Genomic DNA, 20,426 nt, shown 5'->3' on the forward strand with positions numbered 1-20,426 from the left:
AGAGAGAGATAGTTTTTAAAGCAAAGGTATATATACAAACACATACACACACAGGTACACATAGATTACGACTGATATCCTTCAAATAGTTCAATCATGTCGACATCCATATTCCGTTTTGCCAAAAATATATACAGGTCAGGCTTAAGAAGGGCAGGATGGCAATTACAAGTACACAACGATGTCAAGAGCGGTACCTTGGTAGGAACTGATGATCACGGCAACAAATATTACGAAACTGATGCACCAGAAGAACCTATATTAAGAACCAGATGGGTTGAATATAGCGACTGGTCACCTGACATGTCTCAGGTTGAGCCAGGTTGGCATTACTGGTTGGGTTATGGATCAAATACTCCACCAAACAAGTTGCAAGGTGACGAGAAAACTACGAGAGCTTATCCATTACCGGCTCATCACAAGCCTAATATGACCAATTCACCTGGTGCTTATGTCTGTTATAATACTGCTAAGCCAAAATGCCAAAGTTGGAGTCCTGAAGTGAAGGAAAGAACTGGCGAGAGAGTTGGAGAAAGAGTATAGACTGTATTTCGTTTCTTGGGTTGCAATATAAGTCAGGTGCATTTTTATGTAACATTTTCAATACTGCCTTTAGATGGAGGATGGTTTCGTAGAAGAATTGCTAGGTTTTGGGAAGAAAGTGAGGATATCGTACAAAGTTCAGATTTGTTACCTTGTCTTCCTAGCGATGTCTCATGGAGATGATCTCTTGTGGCTAAGAGCCGATCAAGAGCATATTTTGAGATATTCAGTGTTTTCTCAATCTTGTTTTTTAATTTGTTTTAAGTTATATCTATCACGATCCTTACGCTTTATTGTTCTCTTTTTTTTATTAATTTTTCACTCCATCTCACATCAACTCTTTTTATCGTCCGATACTCATAAACAATGGCAGAGTCCGGAAAGCTTCCCAACTTGGCATCAGATGCCGTTTTAAAGCAATCAGCACCAGTGCCTGACTCGTTTGAAGAAGTTAGCGGCATCGATTATTCCAAAGACAATGCATACAATATGCATGCTAAAGACTTGATCTCATCAATGTCAAAAATGGGATTTCAAGCCAGTTCTTTATCACAAGCGTGTAAAATAATCGATGAGATGAGAACTTGGAGAGGTAAACACAAGTCTGAACTTGAAGAGCATAAACAAGGTGGAGAATTTGATGACGATGGATTTCAAAAGACAACGATATTTATGGGGTATACGTCGAATTTGATTTCAAGTGGCTTGAGAGATACATTGCGTTATTTGGTTCAACATAAAATGGTTAGTGCAATTGTTGCCACTGCTGGTGGTGTTGAAGAAGATTTGATAAAGTGTTTGGCACCTACATACATGGGAGATTATACATTACCAGGCAAAGGATTACGAGACCAGGGAATGAATAGAATCGGTAACTTGCTAGTGCCTAATGATAACTATTGCAAGTTTGAGGAATGGATAGTGCCTATACTTGACCAGATTTTACATGAACAACAAGAAGAGTTGGCCAAGGAAGGTACAAATGCATTTGATGCCGACTCGAAGGCCAACTGGACCCCTTCAAGACTCATTGATAGACTAGGCAAGGAAATCAATGATGAAAGTTCAGTACTCTACTGGGCTCACAAGAACCAGATCCCCATTTTTTGCCCAGCTCTAACTGATGGATCCATTGGTGATATGTTGTTTTTCCACACATTCAAAGCTTCGCCACAACAATTGCGTTTAGATATTGTTGCTGATATTAGAAAAATCAATTCAATGTCAATGGAGGCATCAAAAGCGGGCATGCTCATATTAGGAGGAGGCTTGATTAAGCATCATATCTGCAATGCATGTTTAATGAGAAACGGTGCTGATTACGCAGTCTACATCAATACAGGTCAGGAGTTTGACGGGTCCGATGCCGGAGCAAGGCCTGATGAAGCTATTAGCTGGGGTAAGATCAAAGCTGATGCAAAGTCAGTCAAAGTATATGCTGACGTGAGTTTAGTTCTTCCATTGATTGTTGCCGCCACATTTGCTAGTGAAAAACCAAAAATGGTTGCATAAGAGTTGGTGCCATTTCAGGAGCAGAGTAGTCAAAAGAAAACAGCGCATTTCTGTACAGTTATTAGATCATCTTTGTATATAGAAGTTTGATAGATCGCAGTATAATCTTTTTGAAGAAAAAGCCACATAATTGTCAATTGGCAGTATTCTGGAAATTGGAGCAGCTTTAAACTACTGTTATATTTTACTACTTCACTGTTCAATGTAGAAGGGATACACAATACCCACTTGCAACTATTACTTTTAATGTTAACGAAGTTGAAAGAAATGAAAATTAATAAACCACAATATCGAAAGTGAGTGAAAAGCCGAAAAAAAAAAAGATTTGGTCCTTAACGTCATCATCTGATTAACTAAAAGGGAAGAACCATAGTTTGATACTTGATTTGAATATATATACTGGCATTATAATTCAGCAAGATGGGTAAGTTCCTCCACTAGACCACACATTGATGGATTATATAATTAAAGAGTTTATTTTTACTAACCAATCACTTCAGCCCCACCCAAGAAGATGAGTTTGCAGGATTTTCTCCAGGACGAAAGTATGTATTCAGCTGTTGAATGAAGTCACAGGTTGTGGTACTAACGTAATCTACTAGCTTTTGGCGGATCATGGGCAGATATAGATGTCGACATGGCATCGATCTCCGTCCCAATTGAGAATCTGTATGGTTATGATGATGGGTATTCTAGAGGTGGTGGGTACCACGAACACAGCACATTGGGACCTCCATATATTGTCAAATTAGTCAATTTGCCTGTCACAGCCAACGACGCATTTGTTCAAGATTTATTTCAGAGTAGATTTACCCCTTTCGTCAAATTTAAGATCTTAACAGATCCATCATCAAACATCTTGGAAACCCACGTTATTAAACAAGTTGCATTTGTTGAGTTGGAATCAGCACAAGATGCAGCAAAGGTGCTCAAGTGGCACGACTTATATTACAAGGGCAACAGACGAGTTATTGTCGAGGTGGCCGATTTTAATGACTTTCATTATTGTATTCAGTTTAACCAAGAGCATCATGAGGAAATACAACATATCCAGCATGACTTTATTGCTCAAAAGCAACAGCAAAAACAACCCAGACATATGGCTCTACTCGATGAATTGGACCTGGAAAGGGGTGGGTTTAACCAAGGCCGTGGATTCCGTCAACAACAGCCACCACCACACTCACGTCCATTACAGAATCATCATCAGCCATACGCACTGTCATTTCATGGTGGTTCAGGTGCTGGTGCTGGTGGGTTCACTCCAAAGTCACCCGAAAAACATCACGTACCAATGCATAACAGGCAACCGTCATTTGATACCCAATTTCCTGCTCACAAGCCTTTTCATGGTCTAGCAAGCGGAAATGCACCGCCACTCCACCAACAAGAATCAGGACAATCTGTACCCACCCAACCTTCCAAACCTAAAGCCAATCCATTTGGAGGTGCTAAACCAGTGGATACAGTTGCGCGTCAGCAAGAGATTGAGAAGAAGTTGATAAATCTAAATCAAACTACAGTGCAAACACTTGGTGATGATCCAAATGTTGATGTTAACGATGTTATTAAAAAGTTTCATGAAACAGCATCACCACACCAGAAAAGGAGTGAGCTTTCGCATGGACGTAGACAGTCAAATACAGAGAGGAGATCACTGGTTTCTATATTAAGGAGAGGCTCACAGGATCAACAACAACAACAACAACAACAGCAGCAGCAGCAGCATCAGCAGACTATTCCAGTCCATCCCCAACCTCAACAAGCAGCTTCAAACTTGACAACTGCTTCACAACCACTGGAAAACCTCGGTTGGGCAAATAACACGGGTAAATCATTAGCACAGTTATTAAGCGAACGTTCAGATTTTGTGGCTAGTTCACCTACTGGTGGAAAAAATACACCGCCAACCCCAACAGTAAAACCACCTGTAATACTTAAAAAGAAGACATTATCATCACCTCCCGCTGTTAAGCTTGATCTCACAGTAAAGGAATTCGCTGTCGAAGCAGAGCTGCCAGCGGCTATTTTAAACGATGGCAAAGCAAAAGCATCAACATATGCACCTTCTTATAAATCACACCCACAGCAAGGGCGTCCACCAAATGAATCAAATAAAAAAGGGCAACAGGGATTTTCAAAGGAAGTCAATCACAAGAGCCCCTCTTATCAAAGGCCAATACGGCAAAAACGTGACTCCTCAGATCCCGACAGGCCAAACTTTAAGAAGCTTTTTGAAGATTTATCGTTAGGAGAGCCAGATTCGGTACAACAAAATTTGTATCAGAGGCAATCAGGATGGCACAGTGCTCCAAGGGGTAGAGGCAGAGGAAGGGGTGCATATGGAGGTATACGAAGAGGCAGCCGCAATGACAAATATTACGAAAACGATCGTACCGAAGTTGAAACAAGAGAGCCATTGGTACACTCACTTGAGGATGAGATTAGTTTCAATACTTCAATTGATGGTGTTTCTGAATCAACCCAAACTACTGAGAGTGACATTCCTAGGAAGTTCAGGAAACAGCCGCTGTCGCAACCACAACACAAACAAGCTTATCTGGCTTCCACACCATCTATTTCACCAGGAGTGGCTGATGAAGCTACAATTGGTGGCAAGACTAGAGCAGTATCTGCTAATGCAACTACTAAATCGACAAACATAAATACAGCAGCTACTCCGTGTGCAACTACTGGTGCTTCCACCACACCACCCAAATCCACAAATGAGCCTGCAACAGCATATCCGATTGCAACGGATGAAGCAACAACAACAACTGAAGCAGAAGCAGAGCAGAAGCATGTGCCTTTAGCAGATCACTCCACATCCCATGGAGAATACGATCCACTGTTGTCATCTTCAACTAGAGGTAGGGGTGGACATGGTAGAGGAAGAGGAAGAGGCAGAGGCAGGGGAAGAGGTCGTGGAAGAGGAGGCAGGGGTGGCGCATCTGGTGGCTTCAATGCTTCTGACCGTACATATATAACAACCCCCAAGCCATCGGCTGTTGGTTCTACATCTGAGGCGTGAAAGATTCAAGAGAACGTAAATATAATGTAATTATGAGATATCCATGGCAAAATATGGCTCTCCTCTTTTGTAAATCTCTAGTGTGTCACCCTTGGCTGTACGTCATAAATTAAATATTACCCTTAAGTGCATTTAATTAACTGAATAATAATGAAACTAGCCTATATAAGTCCACTATCTTTCAATGTATTTTCCATAATTGTCTCCTTAACAGCAGCCATAACCAATTGAATATTACTCGTATCAGTAGCCTGAGTCACATGAGGATAGATATTTAATCCTGAACGGTTAACCTGGTTAAATCTCCATAAAATATACTTTGCTGCCTTATTAATATTGTTACCACCGGTATAATCAGGGAAATGGGTTTCCAAAGGTGAATATTGCAATTTTTCAGCAAATACATCAATCTTGTTCAAAAACAATACAACGCTGGTCCTAGCAAACCATCGCGAATTCACAACGGAATCAAATAATGCAATGCTCTCTTCTAATCGGTTTTGATTATTTTCCTCCAATAGTACTTGATCGTATTCTGAGAGTGAGACACAGAAAATGATTAATGTGACATTATCAAAACAGTGAATCCACTTTTTACGTTCTGATCGCTGTCCACCGACGTCAAACATGTGGATGTGGAAGTTGTTACCCATGTCAAATGTGAAATCAAATATACCTGATGTCTTTTTTCGAGTACGCAACACATCGGTTGTTGATGGAATATAATCGGGTTGAGCAATTCTTTTCAAATTTGTCATGAAATATTCTGTCGAGTCAATAAGATAAAATTGTCCTTGTTTGTGAATCATAAAGTCCCTAACTTCGGGTGTGTTGTAAATTTGTTCAATCTTTTCTGCTATAGATTGATCAAATACTGCATCATTGGATCCGTCTAGGAGGATCTCATAATCCAACACTTCATTTAGAGAGTCGTAATCAAGCACATGCTTGCGCCAAGTGCCATTCACAACTTCAGTTTGATCTTGTGCATCTGAGGTGGTAGTAGCAGTTCCGTCGATGCCGTCTTCTCCTTTAGGCTTGATTAGCTCCGGATCTAAATCGATAATAGCATTAATAACATTCTTTATGCAATCCATTACATTCTTGTAAATAAATGGCTTGTATTCGTACAATTCCTCCTGGGTATATCCATTTTGATGTAAAATTTTCATTTGCTTGACAATTGTCGACTTACCACTTTCTCCAGATCCTAAAAGTAGCACTTTAACTTCGTGTTCGGTATTTGATTTTGCTGCCGCATCAACGGGATTCATGGCTTGATCCATTGTGCCATTACCACCATTGATGGTTGTTTCTGTACCGTTGGTTACGCCATTGGACAGGCCCATTTGCTTCTCATTAGCCAGGCCAAATGCTGATTGCCCGTTATTATCTAGAGTAGAGTTGTTTGATTTCTCATGATCACTGATTGATCCAGTCAGATGCTGCTGGTGCTGCTGGTGCTGGTGCTGTTGACTTGGATGTAGACTCGACGACTGGGGCTGTTGGGACTGCTGTGAAGTTTGTTGCTTCTTATTTACAGCTTGTGTTTGTTCTTGTCGTTTTGCCTGTGTTGAAATAGCTGGTTTGGATGTATTATTTACTTGTGAAGTGTCCTTGGAAGTACATGAACCCATGATCAATTGCTATTTTTAGAATATATTTGTGGTTTTAGGTGTAATAGAAAAACGAAGGTGATTAATTTGTTGGCGGCGGGGGTAAAATCAGTAATGGAAGAATGATCTAATAATGGTAAATGCAAGTTATAGTTGTTGATGATGGATATTGTATCTCTCTCAATGTGTGTGGGGCTTGTAATATCGTACCCTTGGGGGAGGGGGGTAGGGGAGTGTTTTTGGTAAAGTTGTTGTTATTTTTTTTGTTTTGTTTGAGAAGGTGATGGATTTCCGTTCGTTATGTCTTTCCCCTTTCTTTTCTCCCTTTTCTTTATTTAAATTAAAAATTAAAACACCAAAAAAACCCTCCTGTTATCTCCGAGGTATTATTATATGCAAAAATAAAATAATCACAAGTGAATGATATGCAATTTCTGGTCATCACCTGGTTCATTTGTGATCATTAGATACAACAGATATTGAAATTTACCTCCTAAAACAAAGACAATACCTGAGTTATTGAAATTTGCCTGTAACGCAGGCGAAGGATACATTATCACTGTTTTCTAAACTTTTGACCACAAAAGTGTTTCTAAAACTCCTCTAAATGACGCAGTATCCAGCCCAGATACTAGCAAGCACCAGTGTATCATATACATAAGGAGATAAGTTAGAAATAAGGAATATATTCATTGGTGTATATACAGTAGAGCAACTTTAAGTAAAAGTTGCAACAATATCTACCAATTGACCCATATTCTGATATGCCAAAACAACTCTCTGTCTTCAGTCAAGTTGAAAACTTGCACACGGGGTAGTCCAATTTTTCTAATTCCCAAAGTCCGTTATCATTTAGCCCAATATCGAAACAGTTGTCATCAATATATTTCATAAATAAACACTGACAATCTAGTGCTGTATCATTATAGACCAATGGTGAAGGAGGATTGGCCAACAAAGCAGTGTCAGCAGCACATGATGACACTTTACTAGTAAATAAAACTTCGGTTTGTTTCATACATTCAACCACTTGCTTACCGTAAAGCTTACTATATTGAAAAGTATAGGGAAATTGTTGTTGGTCTTGTATTGTAGTTGTAGCATTGGAGAAAATGGATGAGGGCTGATCTGACGATGGGGGATATGGCAGGTAGTTGGATGTATCTATGAATAAAGATGATACAATGGGACTAAAAGTAACCGCAACAAGATACGATCTCATTGTCATAATGATGTTTCAAACACCTGTTCGATATGGTACATTCTGGTAAATAAAAAAAATAATACACAACTAATATTAGTAATTTATTGATATTCCTATCTGCCTATGTTTTGCCAGTTAGTCCATCTATGTGTATATCAGGCGACACTTTTTCACTTCCACCAGTTCCAGTACCAGTTTCCCGTGCTACACTCTCAACAGTATCGCCAACACTATTTGCAATGGCATCATTCCCATTATTCACTTTCAGTTTACTGGCAGCCAATTCAGCATCTTCCTCCTCTTTTATTCTTTTCCTTTCTTCCCTTCTTCTCTTTTTAGTTTCAAATTCATGCCATTCACCTTTCAAGTCCTTGAGAAATGTCAATGGTTCTGGCAACGGTTCTCTTGTAAAATAATCATCCTTCAATGCTTCATGAGCTGTTGGCCTATGCCGAGGATTCAATGCCAACAACTTTTCTGCCAACTTGAATGCCTTTGATGTCATTATATGTTCATATTTTTCCTCAAACTTGGAAGCAATGTTGATTTTTGGTTTCAACATTTCAAACCAAGGTAGTTTATCAATTTGTGGCCATGATTCCAACGTGGGAGTTCCCAATATATTGAAAATTTTGCTCAATTGACTGATTTCATCCATACCTCTGAAAGCTGCCATCTTGGAATACAATTCAATTAGCAAACACCCAACACCCCATATGTCCACCTCACGTCCATAATCAGTAGCACCTAGCAATATTTCTGGTGGTCGATACCATATTGTTATCACTCTATTGGTAAAATCAGCAACTTCACCCTCGCCCAATATCTTCATTGTTCTTGCTAATCCAAAGTCAGCAATTTTTAAATTACCCAAATTATCCAACAATATGTTCGACCCTTTAATATCTCGATGAATTATTCTCTTTTCATGGAGATAATCCAACCCTTCCATCAATTGTTTAAAAATGTATTTGCGATGACTTTCTTGTAGCTGCAAGTCCGGATGTGTAAGCAATCCAGTTAAATCGTGGTCCATATAATCGAAAACCATATAAATTTGATTGTGTTCAACCATCATTTCCAATAATCCAACGATATTAGGGTGATCAAATGATTGTAGTAGTTTAATTTCACGTATGGCAGTGATAGGGAACCCTTCACGTTCGCTTTCTAGTCGCAATTTCTTTACTGCTACATACTCATTAGTTATAGAATTTTTTGCCTTGTATACTTTGCCGTATGTACCTTCTCCAACTTGCTGTACTCGTTCATAAATTGCACTATCCCGCAGCTCCTTTATAGAATATATCTGATTAAGAGTTAGGGTTGGCTCCACTTCACGCTTGGGGGCATTAGGAACATACGAGCTTCGACCAGACCCGGCTCCATAATCTCGCTTCTTGTTATTAAAATCACGCCTCTTTTTAAAGCTCGAGGGTCCTGATGGAAGTGGCCGTTTCGTACCTGTACTAAAGTTTGATGATTGATATGACCTGCCTGCTGGTCCTGATGGTCTAATTGGCGATTTTGGGTGTGATGCGGACGAAGAAGGTGGCGGTGGTGTTGAATGTTGTTGTTGTTGCCTGCGAGGTCCTGCTGGTGGACCATTTCTATAACTCGGCCTGTACTCATCACGTTCACGGTACCCCTGTCTCTGCCTTGAGGGTCCCGATGGCGGCGGTGCATGCTGGCGAGGGCCCGTGGGTCTATTCGACATGGTGAGTTAACTGAAGGAAATGTGTACGTGTGTGTGTGTGTGGTAAACTTTGCAATTGATACTTTTGTTTGAAAAAGAATGCCAAATACGATGGAAGAAGAAAAAAAAAAAATTAAGTTGGCACACTACAATAAAGAAAAATGAAGAAATGGTCAATCCAGAACGTAGCGCTTGATGGTATAATACATCTGATAATGTAACTCTAAAGGTAGAATTTCCTCCATAATCAGCAGTGAGAAGCAACGTTGAAGAGACAATGGAAACATAGAATCAACTAAGATAATAGACCTTCCTTCGTCTATTGGCGACGAGAGAAGGGAGCGAAAGAACAACCGGATTGAATGCCTGTCTTCTGGTTTCACGCATACGCGTGAAGCTTTTCCACCCCACTTTTTGAACAACTTCTTCCCAAAATCCTTACCTCCTTCCCCTCTCTCCAATTGAACCATTATCTCCAACTACAAACCACACCATGCCACACTAAGCAGATCATTCTCTTCATTGCGACAATACAATCTACGACATCTTCTCTTTGGCCTAACTAACTCTTAATGTATAATTACAAAGTCGTGTACTGACGTCAAACTGATTATCACCAAGAAAAGAAGATTAAACCACGCAACACACACACTATCGAACGCCCCCCATTCTTTATCAACGTGTAAATTTGCACAACCATCACAGATACTCATTCCCGACAAACAACGTCATCCCCCTACCTCACTCCACTCATCTTCAACAACAAAAGGAAAAAGAGTAAAAATAAAAAATGATTGGCAGATTAGCACACATTGGATTTGATTTAGTTTTAATCAGTGGGTTTCTCGCAGGTATGAAACGCGCTACAGGTGTACAACCAAACTTAGACTTGATTGAAAATAAAGAAATCAAGACTTATGCAGGCAAGTATTTGGGACTAGGTGAACTGGTTTTAGATTCAAGTGCAGCATTCTTGGGCAGTAGTCAATTCTTTACTAGAAAATAGAGAAACCCAGGTGAAGGAGATATCATCACCAATTGGATGCTGCATGTGTGTATATATATATCAATATTAAATAAATGTAATTAACAGAGCTTTTTACCTCTTCTTTTTATTATTATTCAAGAAAAAAAACTATAGAATATACTGAAACATATGCCCATCTATCCTCTCTACTCAACAGTCACCGATTTGGCCAAATTACGAGGGAAATCAACATCAATGCCCCTATTCACAGCCAACCAATAACTGATCAATTGCACAGGGATCACATTCAACAACCCTTGTAAACAGTCAACTGTTTGTGGCACTTCCAAAGTAGTATGAACTTTATCATTGGAAATAATAGCATCACCCTCATTACAGACAACAATTGGTCTACCATCACGAGCAGTAACTTGTTCAATTGCCGACATGGTTTTAGGGAAAAGGGAATCACGCGTTGCAAATGCGATTATGGGTAATTTATCATCAACCAAGGCCAAGACCCCATGTTTCAATTCTCCAGCCAATACACCCTCCGAATGCATGTATGAAATTTCTTTAATTTTTAATGCACCTTCCAAAGCAGTAGCAAATTGATATCCTCTACCTAATAACAACAACGATTTTTGATCATTTAAATCATCATTGCACAATTTTTTAATCTTGTCTTCCAATTTCAAAACTTGCTTAATTTGATCCGGGATTTTTTGCAATCCTTGTATAATTTCTTCATGTCTACCTGCTCTTGAAATTGAATCGTTTGATAATGAAAGGGCAAACATGACAAGGGCAATATATTGTGAAGTGTAAGCTTTGGTAGAAGCAACACCAATTTCAGGTCCAGCATTAATATGGACACCACAATGAGTTTGTCTTGACATTGATGAACCTACCGAATTGACAATACCAACGGTCAATGCTCCTCTTTCTAAACAATATTGCAATGCCAATATAGAATCAGCAGTTTCACCCGATTGCGAAACAAAAACACAGGTATCGTCACGGAAAACTGGGGATCTTCTATCAAGGAAATCACTGGCTAATTCAACACTAACGGGGATTTCCGTCAATTCTTCAAAAATCGATCTTGTAGCTAAACATGAATGATATGAAGTACCACAAGCAATCATGATAATTCTTCTACATCTTCTGATTGTCGGTAACCATGCCTTTAATCCACCCAAGGTCACTGTATTGTTTTCAAAATCAATTCTGCCTCTCATGGTGTTGAAAGTTGAGTCGGGTTGTTCAAAGATTTCCTTTTGCATAAAATGTTTAAAGGGGCCCTTCATAATTTCATTCAACTCCATTTCTAAAGTTTGTATTGGTCTAACGGTTGATTCACCAGCACTCTTTGTTGAAGCTCTATGAATATGCAACTCACCATCATAAATATGAGCAATATCATCATCTTCTAAAAACAACACTTTTTTGGTGTGTTGCACAACTGAAGCTGGATCTGAACTCAAAAAGAATTCAACTGGTGTTGGCAAATCATCTTCAGAAAGAAAAGCTCTAGATTGTGAAGTTCTCAAATTTTGTTCACCAGGAGCAACAGGTATAAAACCCAAATCTTGGGCAGTAGCACCATTAGGTCCATTCAACGATGACAAAGTTTGACCAATTTGTTGTTGAGCCACTGCAGCCGATGCATTGTTTTCAAATTCAACATCAACAAAATCAACTTTCAATTTCCTATCAGTTTTGACACCAACCAACAAAGGCGAACCTTTTCTCGTACCACAAACTTCTCCTGGGTAATGGAATGATTTGACTAATAAACCATATGAACCTTCCAATTCATGCAATACTTGTTTGGTCAATTCATTGAAATCAGGGGAAACACCTGCTTTCAAGTTTAAATCATAGAAATGTTTAAATAATTTGGCAATACATTCAGTATCAGTTTCACTTTCGAATTGATGTCCCTTTGATAACAAGTACTCTCTCAATGCGGCGAAATTGGTGATGATACCATTATGAACAACGATAAACTCACCTTTGGCTGCATCTGATCTATGAGGATGGCAATTCTGCTCTTTTGGTTGACCATGTGTTGCCCATCGAGTATGAGCAATTCCAGCATGATTATCAAAAACATCGCTTCTATCAATCTTGTCATCAGCAACTTTTTGTCTCAAGACCTTAACTTTTCCGGGACATTTGACAATAATGTTGCTCATAATTTCGCCATTGTCACCGTCATTGAACAATTTCCCATCAACGGCAAATCCAGCAGAATCATAACCTCTATATTCCAATCTTTGCAATCCTTCGATAAGAGTATCAACAATTTCACCTCTGTTCTTGTCGACTAAGAAGTTAACGTATCCGAATATACCACTAGACAAATGTTGAAGTTAGTATTTCAAGACTGGTGTGAGTTGGCGAAAACCAAAAAAATAAAAAAGGGCCTTAAAGGTGATACATACCACATGAATGGAGAATAACTGTTTGTAAAGCGAATGTAACTGTAAGCGTGAGATATACCAAAAGGTCTGACTGAGAAACTAATAAGTTGAAGAGTAGTAACTAAGAAATGATCTTTTTGTTGAGGATATATTTGAATATATATGGATATAAATAGAACAAATTTTTTTTGATGTGTTGTTGTTGTTGTTGTTGTTAATTGTTAAGTTTTGTGTTTTACGTGTAACTCACCTGCATATTAAATTTCATCTACATTATTGCACGTTGCAGAACTATAACTACACACATGTCAAAGAAGCTAAAGGCGGGTCTAGTTTCCATTGGTAGAAAATTACTACATCTGGTACTACTGTATCTATCCTTGCATAACCAATGTTGTGCGCAATCAGCTTCTGCTGAAGATAGTTGAGATTACCCTCCTTTAAATTATTCAAGTAAAAAAAAACAATTTCCAAATGGTAGATCAATCACCTTTCCTAAAATGGAATAAATCAAAACAACGGAAAACAAAATATAAACCATCATCAATTTATCATCAATCACAACACATGCTTTACTACAAATGCTAAAAGGAAAACAACCCCTAATCATCTTTGAAGCAGTTGTTTTACTCTGATAATGAGCACAGTAGTATTTACGATTAGGAAACTATTCTGTTTCAGTAAACAAGCCACCAAACACACCCATTCTTCTTTGTCGTAAAACCTATTCAAAACTAAGCCTTACTCATCTCCCTTCCTCCCCACTCGCAACCCACACGTTTCAGCCAACTACAGAAAGCCCTCACCACCACAAGTACATTCTAGAAAAGAACAAAAAAAAAAAAAAGAAAAGAATGTTCTACGAACAATTGTACTTTTTGTGTGTATAGATACAACCATCATCTTTGCACCACCATTCTATTTTATTCCTGTTTTCCAGAAAGTCAAGGCGGGTTGAACTTAACTGAAATTGAAGCCTCTCTCGTTTGCCCTTCATATTTAAAGTTATTCCTCGGCCATGCCCGCACGAATCTCGGGTCGATGTTTGTCTCAAGAACGATCTTTTTTTTTCCCCTTCTCTTGTTCGAGCCGAGCTTTCTATTACAAAAACTCCGAAAGGGAGAATCAGTGTAAAACATGACACGCTTTTGCAGAAGAAGAAAATGGACGAAAAAGTGTAGATCTTTTATTGTCGCAAGACTGATCTATTGAAGACAATGTTTCACTATAGAATCCTTCTATTGTTTGAATAGGACCCTTAAATTGTTGTCAACTAAATTTTCTATTAAAACGTAATATCAAAACTACATATTTCCAGAATGGTCTTTATCTTCATAAATAATCTTCTTCTTTTCTATATAAAATCCACTTCCACCACACTTCTCAACATAATCACTGCCTTATCCCCTCCATTTCCTTTTCCTCTTCTTTTTCCTTTTCCTTTCCCTTTTTACCATCATAGTCCTTCCCCTTATCCTCATAAATTAGCGCCACCCCCTGGTGGTCCAAAATTACCAAAGGAAGAACCACCACTACCATACCCCCCAAAATTACCACGACCACCAGAGCCAGGACCTCTAAAATTCAGAGGTAAACCTTGTCCCAAGTTATCCAAGTTATCCTCTGAATACGGATCACTATATCTTGCACCTGGTGGAACACCTTTTCTACCACCCACACCTTGATGTTGTCCTTGACCAAATATTGGATGGTCTGGTGTTGGATGCATACCGCCACCAGCACCGCCGCCGCCAAAATTACCACCAACACCGCCTTGTGGAGCTTGTAAAGGATCTATATATCCTTGTAATGTAGGATTAGAAGGGATACCAGGAGGATTTAAATCATCACTGCCAATTGGTGGGAAGTGAGTAGATTGACCCAATGTATCCCTCACTGGTGGTCCTCTATCTTTAATTTGATATTCGTCTTCAAACTTGGGCATATCATCTGGCTGTCTAGTAAACGTAGGATTAGCTTCTCCACCTCCCTCTGCCGATGGGTTACCACCAGCAAATGTCGGATTAGTTGGTTGATAAGGAACTTCAGGTGTTGGTGACCGAGCAAAATTACTTTCAGTGTCTGTATGTTGTTCCTCAACTATTGGACCACCACTTTGTTTATTAGGATGAGCAAAAATCGAGCTAACTTTTTCATTATCAATGATATATCTAAATTTAGTGTTGAACTTCTCAACCAAGTCTTGAGGCAAGTTTGATTCGTCTTTAATGGGGAAGGTAATTTCATCCAAATCAAACCATTCCCAATTAATCAAGGCATTGTCCAACCTTCCATCAAGGTTTAATAAATTAATCAATGATTGAACTGTACTTATTTCAGTAATACTAACAATTAGGAACTTCTCATTGTTGTAGTATATCTCTGATTGGCTTAGTTTTTGTTCATTGGTTGTTTGCACCAACTTGAAATCTTGGGAGCTGGGGTAAATTGATTCAACGTATTTAGCAACCAAATGAACAGTTAGTTGGAAGTAATTTTGAATTGGCATGCTGGTAGATAGATAGTACTGTATGTATTTAGTGTTGTTAGAAGAAAACGAGTTTTTGATTAAAATGGTTTGCTCTGATTTTTGGCATGTATTGCTAGTCAAAAGCTGTGGCACTAGTTAGTGGTGTTATATATATAGATAAATAGTCTATATACAGTACCATGGAATACCCTGGAAGCAAGATTTGTGGAAAGTGTGCGCAAACTGTTTTGAATGATCACAATTTTGTGACACTAAAGTTTGCTCCCTTTTTAAAATGTCACACTATATGGTTTTACGACACACACTCAACTACATATAGTTAATCACAGTTTAGTTGTTGAAAGGGTTGTTAGAGCTTTCCTCATTATTGGTACCAACAAACGATGCCTACCAAAATGGAACCTGTTCCAAAGTGAATCATCCTTATGGACAGAGAACATTGCGCTGCATAAGGGAACCAAAGAAGAAAATGCTTTAGATAAAGTAGTTAATCCTTAAAAATAAGGACCTTCCCCTTCTCTTTCGGCTATAATAGCTGTAATGTTACAAGTTAATTAGGGTTGATTTGAGTTCTGCAATGTACAAAGACCACAAGAGAAGAAGAAGAAGAAGACGTCCAAAAAGCCATTGGTTATGTGGTTAGCTGTTCGAAATAAAGATGTTTGGATTTTCCACATGCCAATTGGAATCTCATCCATTCTCTTGTCGGGTTCCTACTTATCACTGGTGAAGGTACTCCTCGTCTATAAATGATCCACATCAACTGTAGCATTTTTTTATGCACAGTTTAGACGCACACGCGCTTATTAGATATATTTATGAATTGGTTAGATAAGAGTTATAATAGACCACTACAACAGTGCCTAAATTAATTGATCATAACCACTTCTTTCTTTTATAGCATTCCCCAACTCCGTCAAATGTTTTGCTTGTTGAGGTGTGTTGTTACTTGTGATTATTCGCAAACTGAGCTAAGAGATAGAGACGGAATTCCATGAGAGATTAATACTTTCAACAACTTCGCCCCCGTCTATTCTCTTGACTAGATGGTTTGCTTTATTTTAGTTTAATAGCGCGAGGTACCGGTTGGGCTGTCTGTTATTCGAAGTGTGGTGCTGGTGCTTCTGTTTCAGTCAATTTTAAAACACCAATCAGAGAAAATCAGACAACAACAACAGAACAAAAAAAAAAGGCCAACACAACAAAAAACAAGGAGACTTTTTAAGCACAGAGTCTTAGTTAGATAGTGTACAAATTAAATATTTGTTGATGGATATCATTGTACACTTCTCTTCTTTTGCAAATTGTATATATAAAACTAATCTCAATCAACGTAATACTACAGTACACATATTCAATCTACTTTTGTTTTCAAAAACAATCTCTATACGCTTTTTAATTTTCCAGTTCTTTACTTTTTTTTCGGGTTAATAAAAATTTTTTTTTTCTTTCTTTTCCAATTTCAACTTCAATTTCAATTTCAACTTCGAAATTCAAAAAAGTAAAAGCAAACTTAACTTAACTTAACTTAACTTAACTTGACTTCAGATACACATACATACACCACTCTAGTCAGTCAAATCAAACAGACAGACTACGACATACACATACCTACTCACCAAATATGACTACTACTGTCCCCATAATTTACTCATTCCCTGAGTTTCTTGGAGTCGCAGAAGCAGTGGCAGACTTGATCATTTCATCTCAGAATCAAACTTTATACAACACCACCGACCTAAAACAAATTGCTTTAATTAAAGCAGGCCAAGTAAAACGTCCATCTGTCAATAAAACAAACAGTTCACTTTCAATTTCTCTTAATCAGAGTCACAATGGCAATGGCAACGGCAATGGATCCACCGGCAGTAGTGGTGCCACACTAAGTGCTAGCAATAGTCAATCGACGGCCAACTTGAATCCAGTTACACCATCAGCATCATCAACCAACTTGGCTGCCAACAATAAGATCAAAAAGGAAAAGAAAATCTTGAAGAAGCAAGAGATTAGGTTCAAGATTGCCATTAGTGGTGGTTCCTTAATTAAAATTTTAAATCAAGGATTATTAACTAGACAAGAATTTATTGAATGGGATAAATGGGACATCTATTTTGCTGACGAAAGATTAGTACCGTTTGACAGTCCCGATTCTAATTATGGACAAGCCAAGTTGGAAATATTTGATCATATAAAGGGAGATAAACAACCACGAATTTTTCACATCGATGAGTCGTTAATTGACGACCCGCAAGAAGCTGCCGATGATTATGAAAAGCAATTGATACAACAATTTGCCAAAAAGGACTCGGTCAAATTGCCCATGTTTGATTTATTATTATTGGGTTGTGCACCCGATGGCCATATTGCTTCATTGTTCCCCAACCATGGCGAAAGTTTGAGAGAAAAGTTGGCTTGGTGTATACCAGTATCAAATGCTCCGCTGGGTCCATCAAACAGAATCACTTTGTCCATACCGGTTATATGCCATGCTGCCAGAGTTGCTTTTGTTGTTGAAGGATTAACTAAAGCCCCCATTATCAAGACCATAATGGAAAGACCGGAAAAGGGATTACCCAGCTCAATTGTGAATGAGGGAGCTGCTGGTAGAGTGAGTTGGTTTGTTGATGACGCTGCATTGAATGATTTATTTGATATTACCAAGAAGAAGTATAAATATCTATCAATCCCTGAACCAATTCACTGAAAAAGGGAATGTAAAGAGAAACAGCATGAGGTGATTTTCAATGCGTCGATGGATATTGGCTTATCTTGGAATGTTCAAGCTTTATGAATTTGTTGTTGGGAATCCTCCAAGGCATACATGCCATCTAGCGTCAACTGTAGGCAACATTCAACAACCGCGCGTCAGCAAGCACACACACGTACACTTACATATTTACACTGGTCTGAGCATAAGAACATCCCATACAGCGAAACCAATATATCTTGATGCTTTATTCGATGTGTTTGTTCACTGATTTATTATTAATTGGTGTTTTATATAATCGCCATTTTATTATCCTCCTACTGTCATTACATATACTATTTACTACTAGTAGTCTTGTATAGTTTTTAGGCTTACTTTTTTATTCAAATGGAAAATTGTATTTGAAACTGGAGACTTATATATCAAGTGTATATTCCAAGAGCTTTTAATCTTTGTAAATTGCATCTTGTTTACACATCCTTAATAATATATTTATCAGGTGCCCTCATGGCCCATTCAGTCCATGACCCGTCGTACAATTTAACTGGCACGTCAACTTTAACTATATTTTCCAACGCCAATTTCAAAATGCATGCAGTAACACCAGTTCCACACATGACAATTATACCACCAGGGTAAGTAGCATCCAATTTGGTCAAATCAACACCGAGATCTTGAGTTAATATCGATTCTATTTCCTCTTTGGTCTTGTATTCGTTGTTGGCTTCCGGGTTGAGCACTTTAGTGAATGGCAAGTTCTTGGCTGTGGGGATATGGCCCGAACTTAATCCCGGACGAGGCTCTGGGGAAGCTCCTGTGAATCTATCATGCGATCTAGCGTCGAGGATCAAGTACTTAGAAATGTCATTGTTTTCAAGCAATGTTACAATCTCCTCGTACTCAATCACTTCGCGGTCGTAGATTTCTTCATACAGATGAGGCGAGTTAACTTCATTGACTTCACCTGGAACGTTACTCAAGTCAGATGTTTCTTTGTCACTACCCAGTTTAGACACTGTTTGCGATTCAGCTGGGAAATCAAATTTCAAATAATTGGGATAGTTATCCAATAAGTACACTTTACCATGACCCGCCAATTTCAAAGTGAATGCCACTCTTGGACTCAGGAAGTTTCCCACACGATCATAAACTACTAAATTGTCCAGTGAATGAATGCCTAATTCCTGAAATGCTTCATTCATAATCAGCTGCGTTGGTAGCATGTGTGGATAGGGTGAGTCTCTTGCCCATTTATCAACGTCAAAGAACTTGGCTCCTACTTCTGGCCCCAATGTTTTATCTTGTTTGAATTCATCGTAGGCGTTGCGCGGATTGTTGGGCATGAACCAGGTGGCATCAATGGGGATTGTTCGATGTGGTGACGTGGTGGCTGCTTTTTGCAAGCTGCGGAATGCGGAAGGTTTGATTATTGAAATGAATTTGGGAGACGATGACATGGCTATTGTTGGTATTGAGTTGATGCTGGGGTTATTTTTAGAGAGTGAGTTAGTTGGATCTGTTTCTTGTTTTGTGGGGAATGGAATCCAATTGGAATTGAAAGTTGGTACTCAAAGTTTCTACTCGATTCTACCCAATTGATTTATTTGGTAAACGAATCGAGCTATTATGGGGTGAAAGAGGGGGGTGATTCAATTGGGTTTCTTTTTTCCAATCTCTTTTGAACAATACTAGAAAATTGGGGATGACGCCACAATCAGAAAAAAACAGAACGCATCAACAAAAGCTCTATCCAAGGATCAACATTGCCCCTTGATATAAAAACTTTTTTTCTTGACTTTTGCTATCAACAGAGATTTGTACCAACTAAAGTATAACATCCAATTATGAGTTTATTCGTTCTAGGTTCGACTGGGTTAGTCGGCGGCTTTATAATTGAAGCAAGTCTTCAATCAAAAACCTGGAGTAAAGTGACCACACTCACAAGACGCAAACCACAATTTGCCAATAACAACAACATCGATGCTATCGTTGAAACCGACACCACGAAATGGTCCAGCATCATCCAAAATGATGTAAAAACTCAAGCACCGCAAGCTTATATTTCATCGTTTGGAACCACGAGAGCTACAGCAGGATCAGCTGAACAATTTCGCGCTATTGATTATGGAATCAATTACGACGCGGCAAAACTGGCTAAAGAGATTGGCGTCAAGACGTGCATTTTAATTTCAACTATTGGTGCTAATGCCAATTCACCATTTCTCTATTT

At 38.7% G+C, this 20,426-nt stretch overlaps 11 protein-coding genes across 11 annotated transcripts; 5 read left to right on the forward strand and 6 right to left on the reverse strand. All coding sequences in view use genetic code 12, as the record gives it.

The window, feature by feature from the left end:
- Nucleotides 1-96: 96 nt before the first annotated feature.
- CANMA_001907 (uncharacterized protein) lies at nt 97-543 on the forward strand (the record flags this gene model as incomplete). The annotated part of the gene is made up of 1 exon (XM_051813918.1): nt 97-543. The coding sequence occupies one exon, from the start codon at nt 97-99 to the stop codon at nt 541-543; it is 447 nt and encodes a 148-aa protein (XP_051672481.1).
- A 366-nt stretch (nt 544-909) lies between these two features.
- On the forward strand, nt 910-2,055 carry CANMA_001908 (deoxyhypusine synthase; the record flags this gene model as incomplete). The annotated part of the gene is made up of 1 exon (XM_051813920.1): nt 910-2,055. One exon carries the CDS (start codon nt 910-912, stop codon nt 2,053-2,055), a length of 1,146 nt encoding a protein of 381 aa, XP_051672482.1.
- Nucleotides 2,056-2,569: 514 nt separating this feature from the next.
- CANMA_001909 (uncharacterized protein) lies at nt 2,570-5,086 on the forward strand (the record flags this gene model as incomplete). The annotated part of the gene is made up of 2 exons (XM_051813921.1): nt 2,570-2,600; nt 2,685-5,086. 2 exons carry the CDS (start codon nt 2,570-2,572, stop codon nt 5,084-5,086), a joined length of 2,433 nt encoding a protein of 810 aa, XP_051672483.1.
- A 161-nt stretch (nt 5,087-5,247) lies between these two features.
- On the reverse strand, nt 5,248-6,723 carry GPA2 (guanine nucleotide-binding protein subunit alpha; the record flags this gene model as incomplete). The annotated part of the gene is made up of 1 exon (XM_051813922.1): nt 5,248-6,723. The coding sequence occupies one exon, from the start codon at nt 6,721-6,723 to the stop codon at nt 5,248-5,250; it is 1,476 nt and encodes a 491-aa protein (XP_051672484.1).
- A 769-nt stretch (nt 6,724-7,492) lies between these two features.
- Nucleotides 7,493-7,924, reverse strand: CANMA_001911 (uncharacterized protein; the record flags this gene model as incomplete). Its single annotated transcript, XM_051813923.1, has 1 exon — nt 7,493-7,924. One exon carries the CDS (start codon nt 7,922-7,924, stop codon nt 7,493-7,495), a length of 432 nt encoding a protein of 143 aa, XP_051672485.1.
- Nucleotides 7,925-8,027: 103 nt separating this feature from the next.
- On the reverse strand, nt 8,028-9,623 carry CANMA_001912 (cyclin-dependent serine/threonine protein kinase; the record flags this gene model as incomplete). Its single annotated transcript, XM_051813924.1, has 1 exon — nt 8,028-9,623. The coding sequence occupies one exon, from the start codon at nt 9,621-9,623 to the stop codon at nt 8,028-8,030; it is 1,596 nt and encodes a 531-aa protein (XP_051672486.1).
- A 1,152-nt stretch (nt 9,624-10,775) lies between these two features.
- On the reverse strand, nt 10,776-13,024 carry GFA1 (glutamine--fructose-6-phosphate transaminase (isomerizing); the record flags this gene model as incomplete). The annotated part of the gene is made up of 2 exons (XM_051813925.1): nt 10,776-12,930; nt 13,020-13,024. 2 exons carry the CDS (start codon nt 13,022-13,024, stop codon nt 10,776-10,778), a joined length of 2,160 nt encoding a protein of 719 aa, XP_051672487.1.
- Nucleotides 13,025-14,475: 1,451 nt separating this feature from the next.
- Nucleotides 14,476-15,507, reverse strand: CANMA_001914 (uncharacterized protein; the record flags this gene model as incomplete). Its single annotated transcript, XM_051813926.1, has 1 exon — nt 14,476-15,507. The coding sequence occupies one exon, from the start codon at nt 15,505-15,507 to the stop codon at nt 14,476-14,478; it is 1,032 nt and encodes a 343-aa protein (XP_051672488.1).
- A 1,606-nt stretch (nt 15,508-17,113) lies between these two features.
- Nucleotides 17,114-18,193, forward strand: CANMA_001915 (uncharacterized protein; the record flags this gene model as incomplete). The annotated part of the gene is made up of 1 exon (XM_051813927.1): nt 17,114-18,193. One exon carries the CDS (start codon nt 17,114-17,116, stop codon nt 18,191-18,193), a length of 1,080 nt encoding a protein of 359 aa, XP_051672489.1.
- A 473-nt stretch (nt 18,194-18,666) lies between these two features.
- On the reverse strand, nt 18,667-19,653 carry CANMA_001916 (thiosulfate sulfurtransferase; the record flags this gene model as incomplete). Its single annotated transcript, XM_051813928.1, has 1 exon — nt 18,667-19,653. One exon carries the CDS (start codon nt 19,651-19,653, stop codon nt 18,667-18,669), a length of 987 nt encoding a protein of 328 aa, XP_051672490.1.
- A 387-nt stretch (nt 19,654-20,040) lies between these two features.
- CANMA_001917 (uncharacterized protein) lies at nt 20,041-20,426 on the forward strand (the record flags this gene model as incomplete). Its single annotated transcript, XM_051813929.1, has 1 exon — nt 20,041-20,426. A coding segment is annotated over one exon (386 nt), but the record flags the coding sequence as incomplete, so codon positions are not given.

The sequence above is a fragment of the Candida margitis genome, assembly GCF_024628925.1.
Source record: "Candida margitis strain CBS 14175 chromosome Unknown scaffold72, whole genome shotgun sequence".
Lineage (NCBI taxonomy): Eukaryota > Fungi > Ascomycota > Pichiomycetes > Serinales > Debaryomycetaceae > Lodderomyces > Lodderomyces margitis.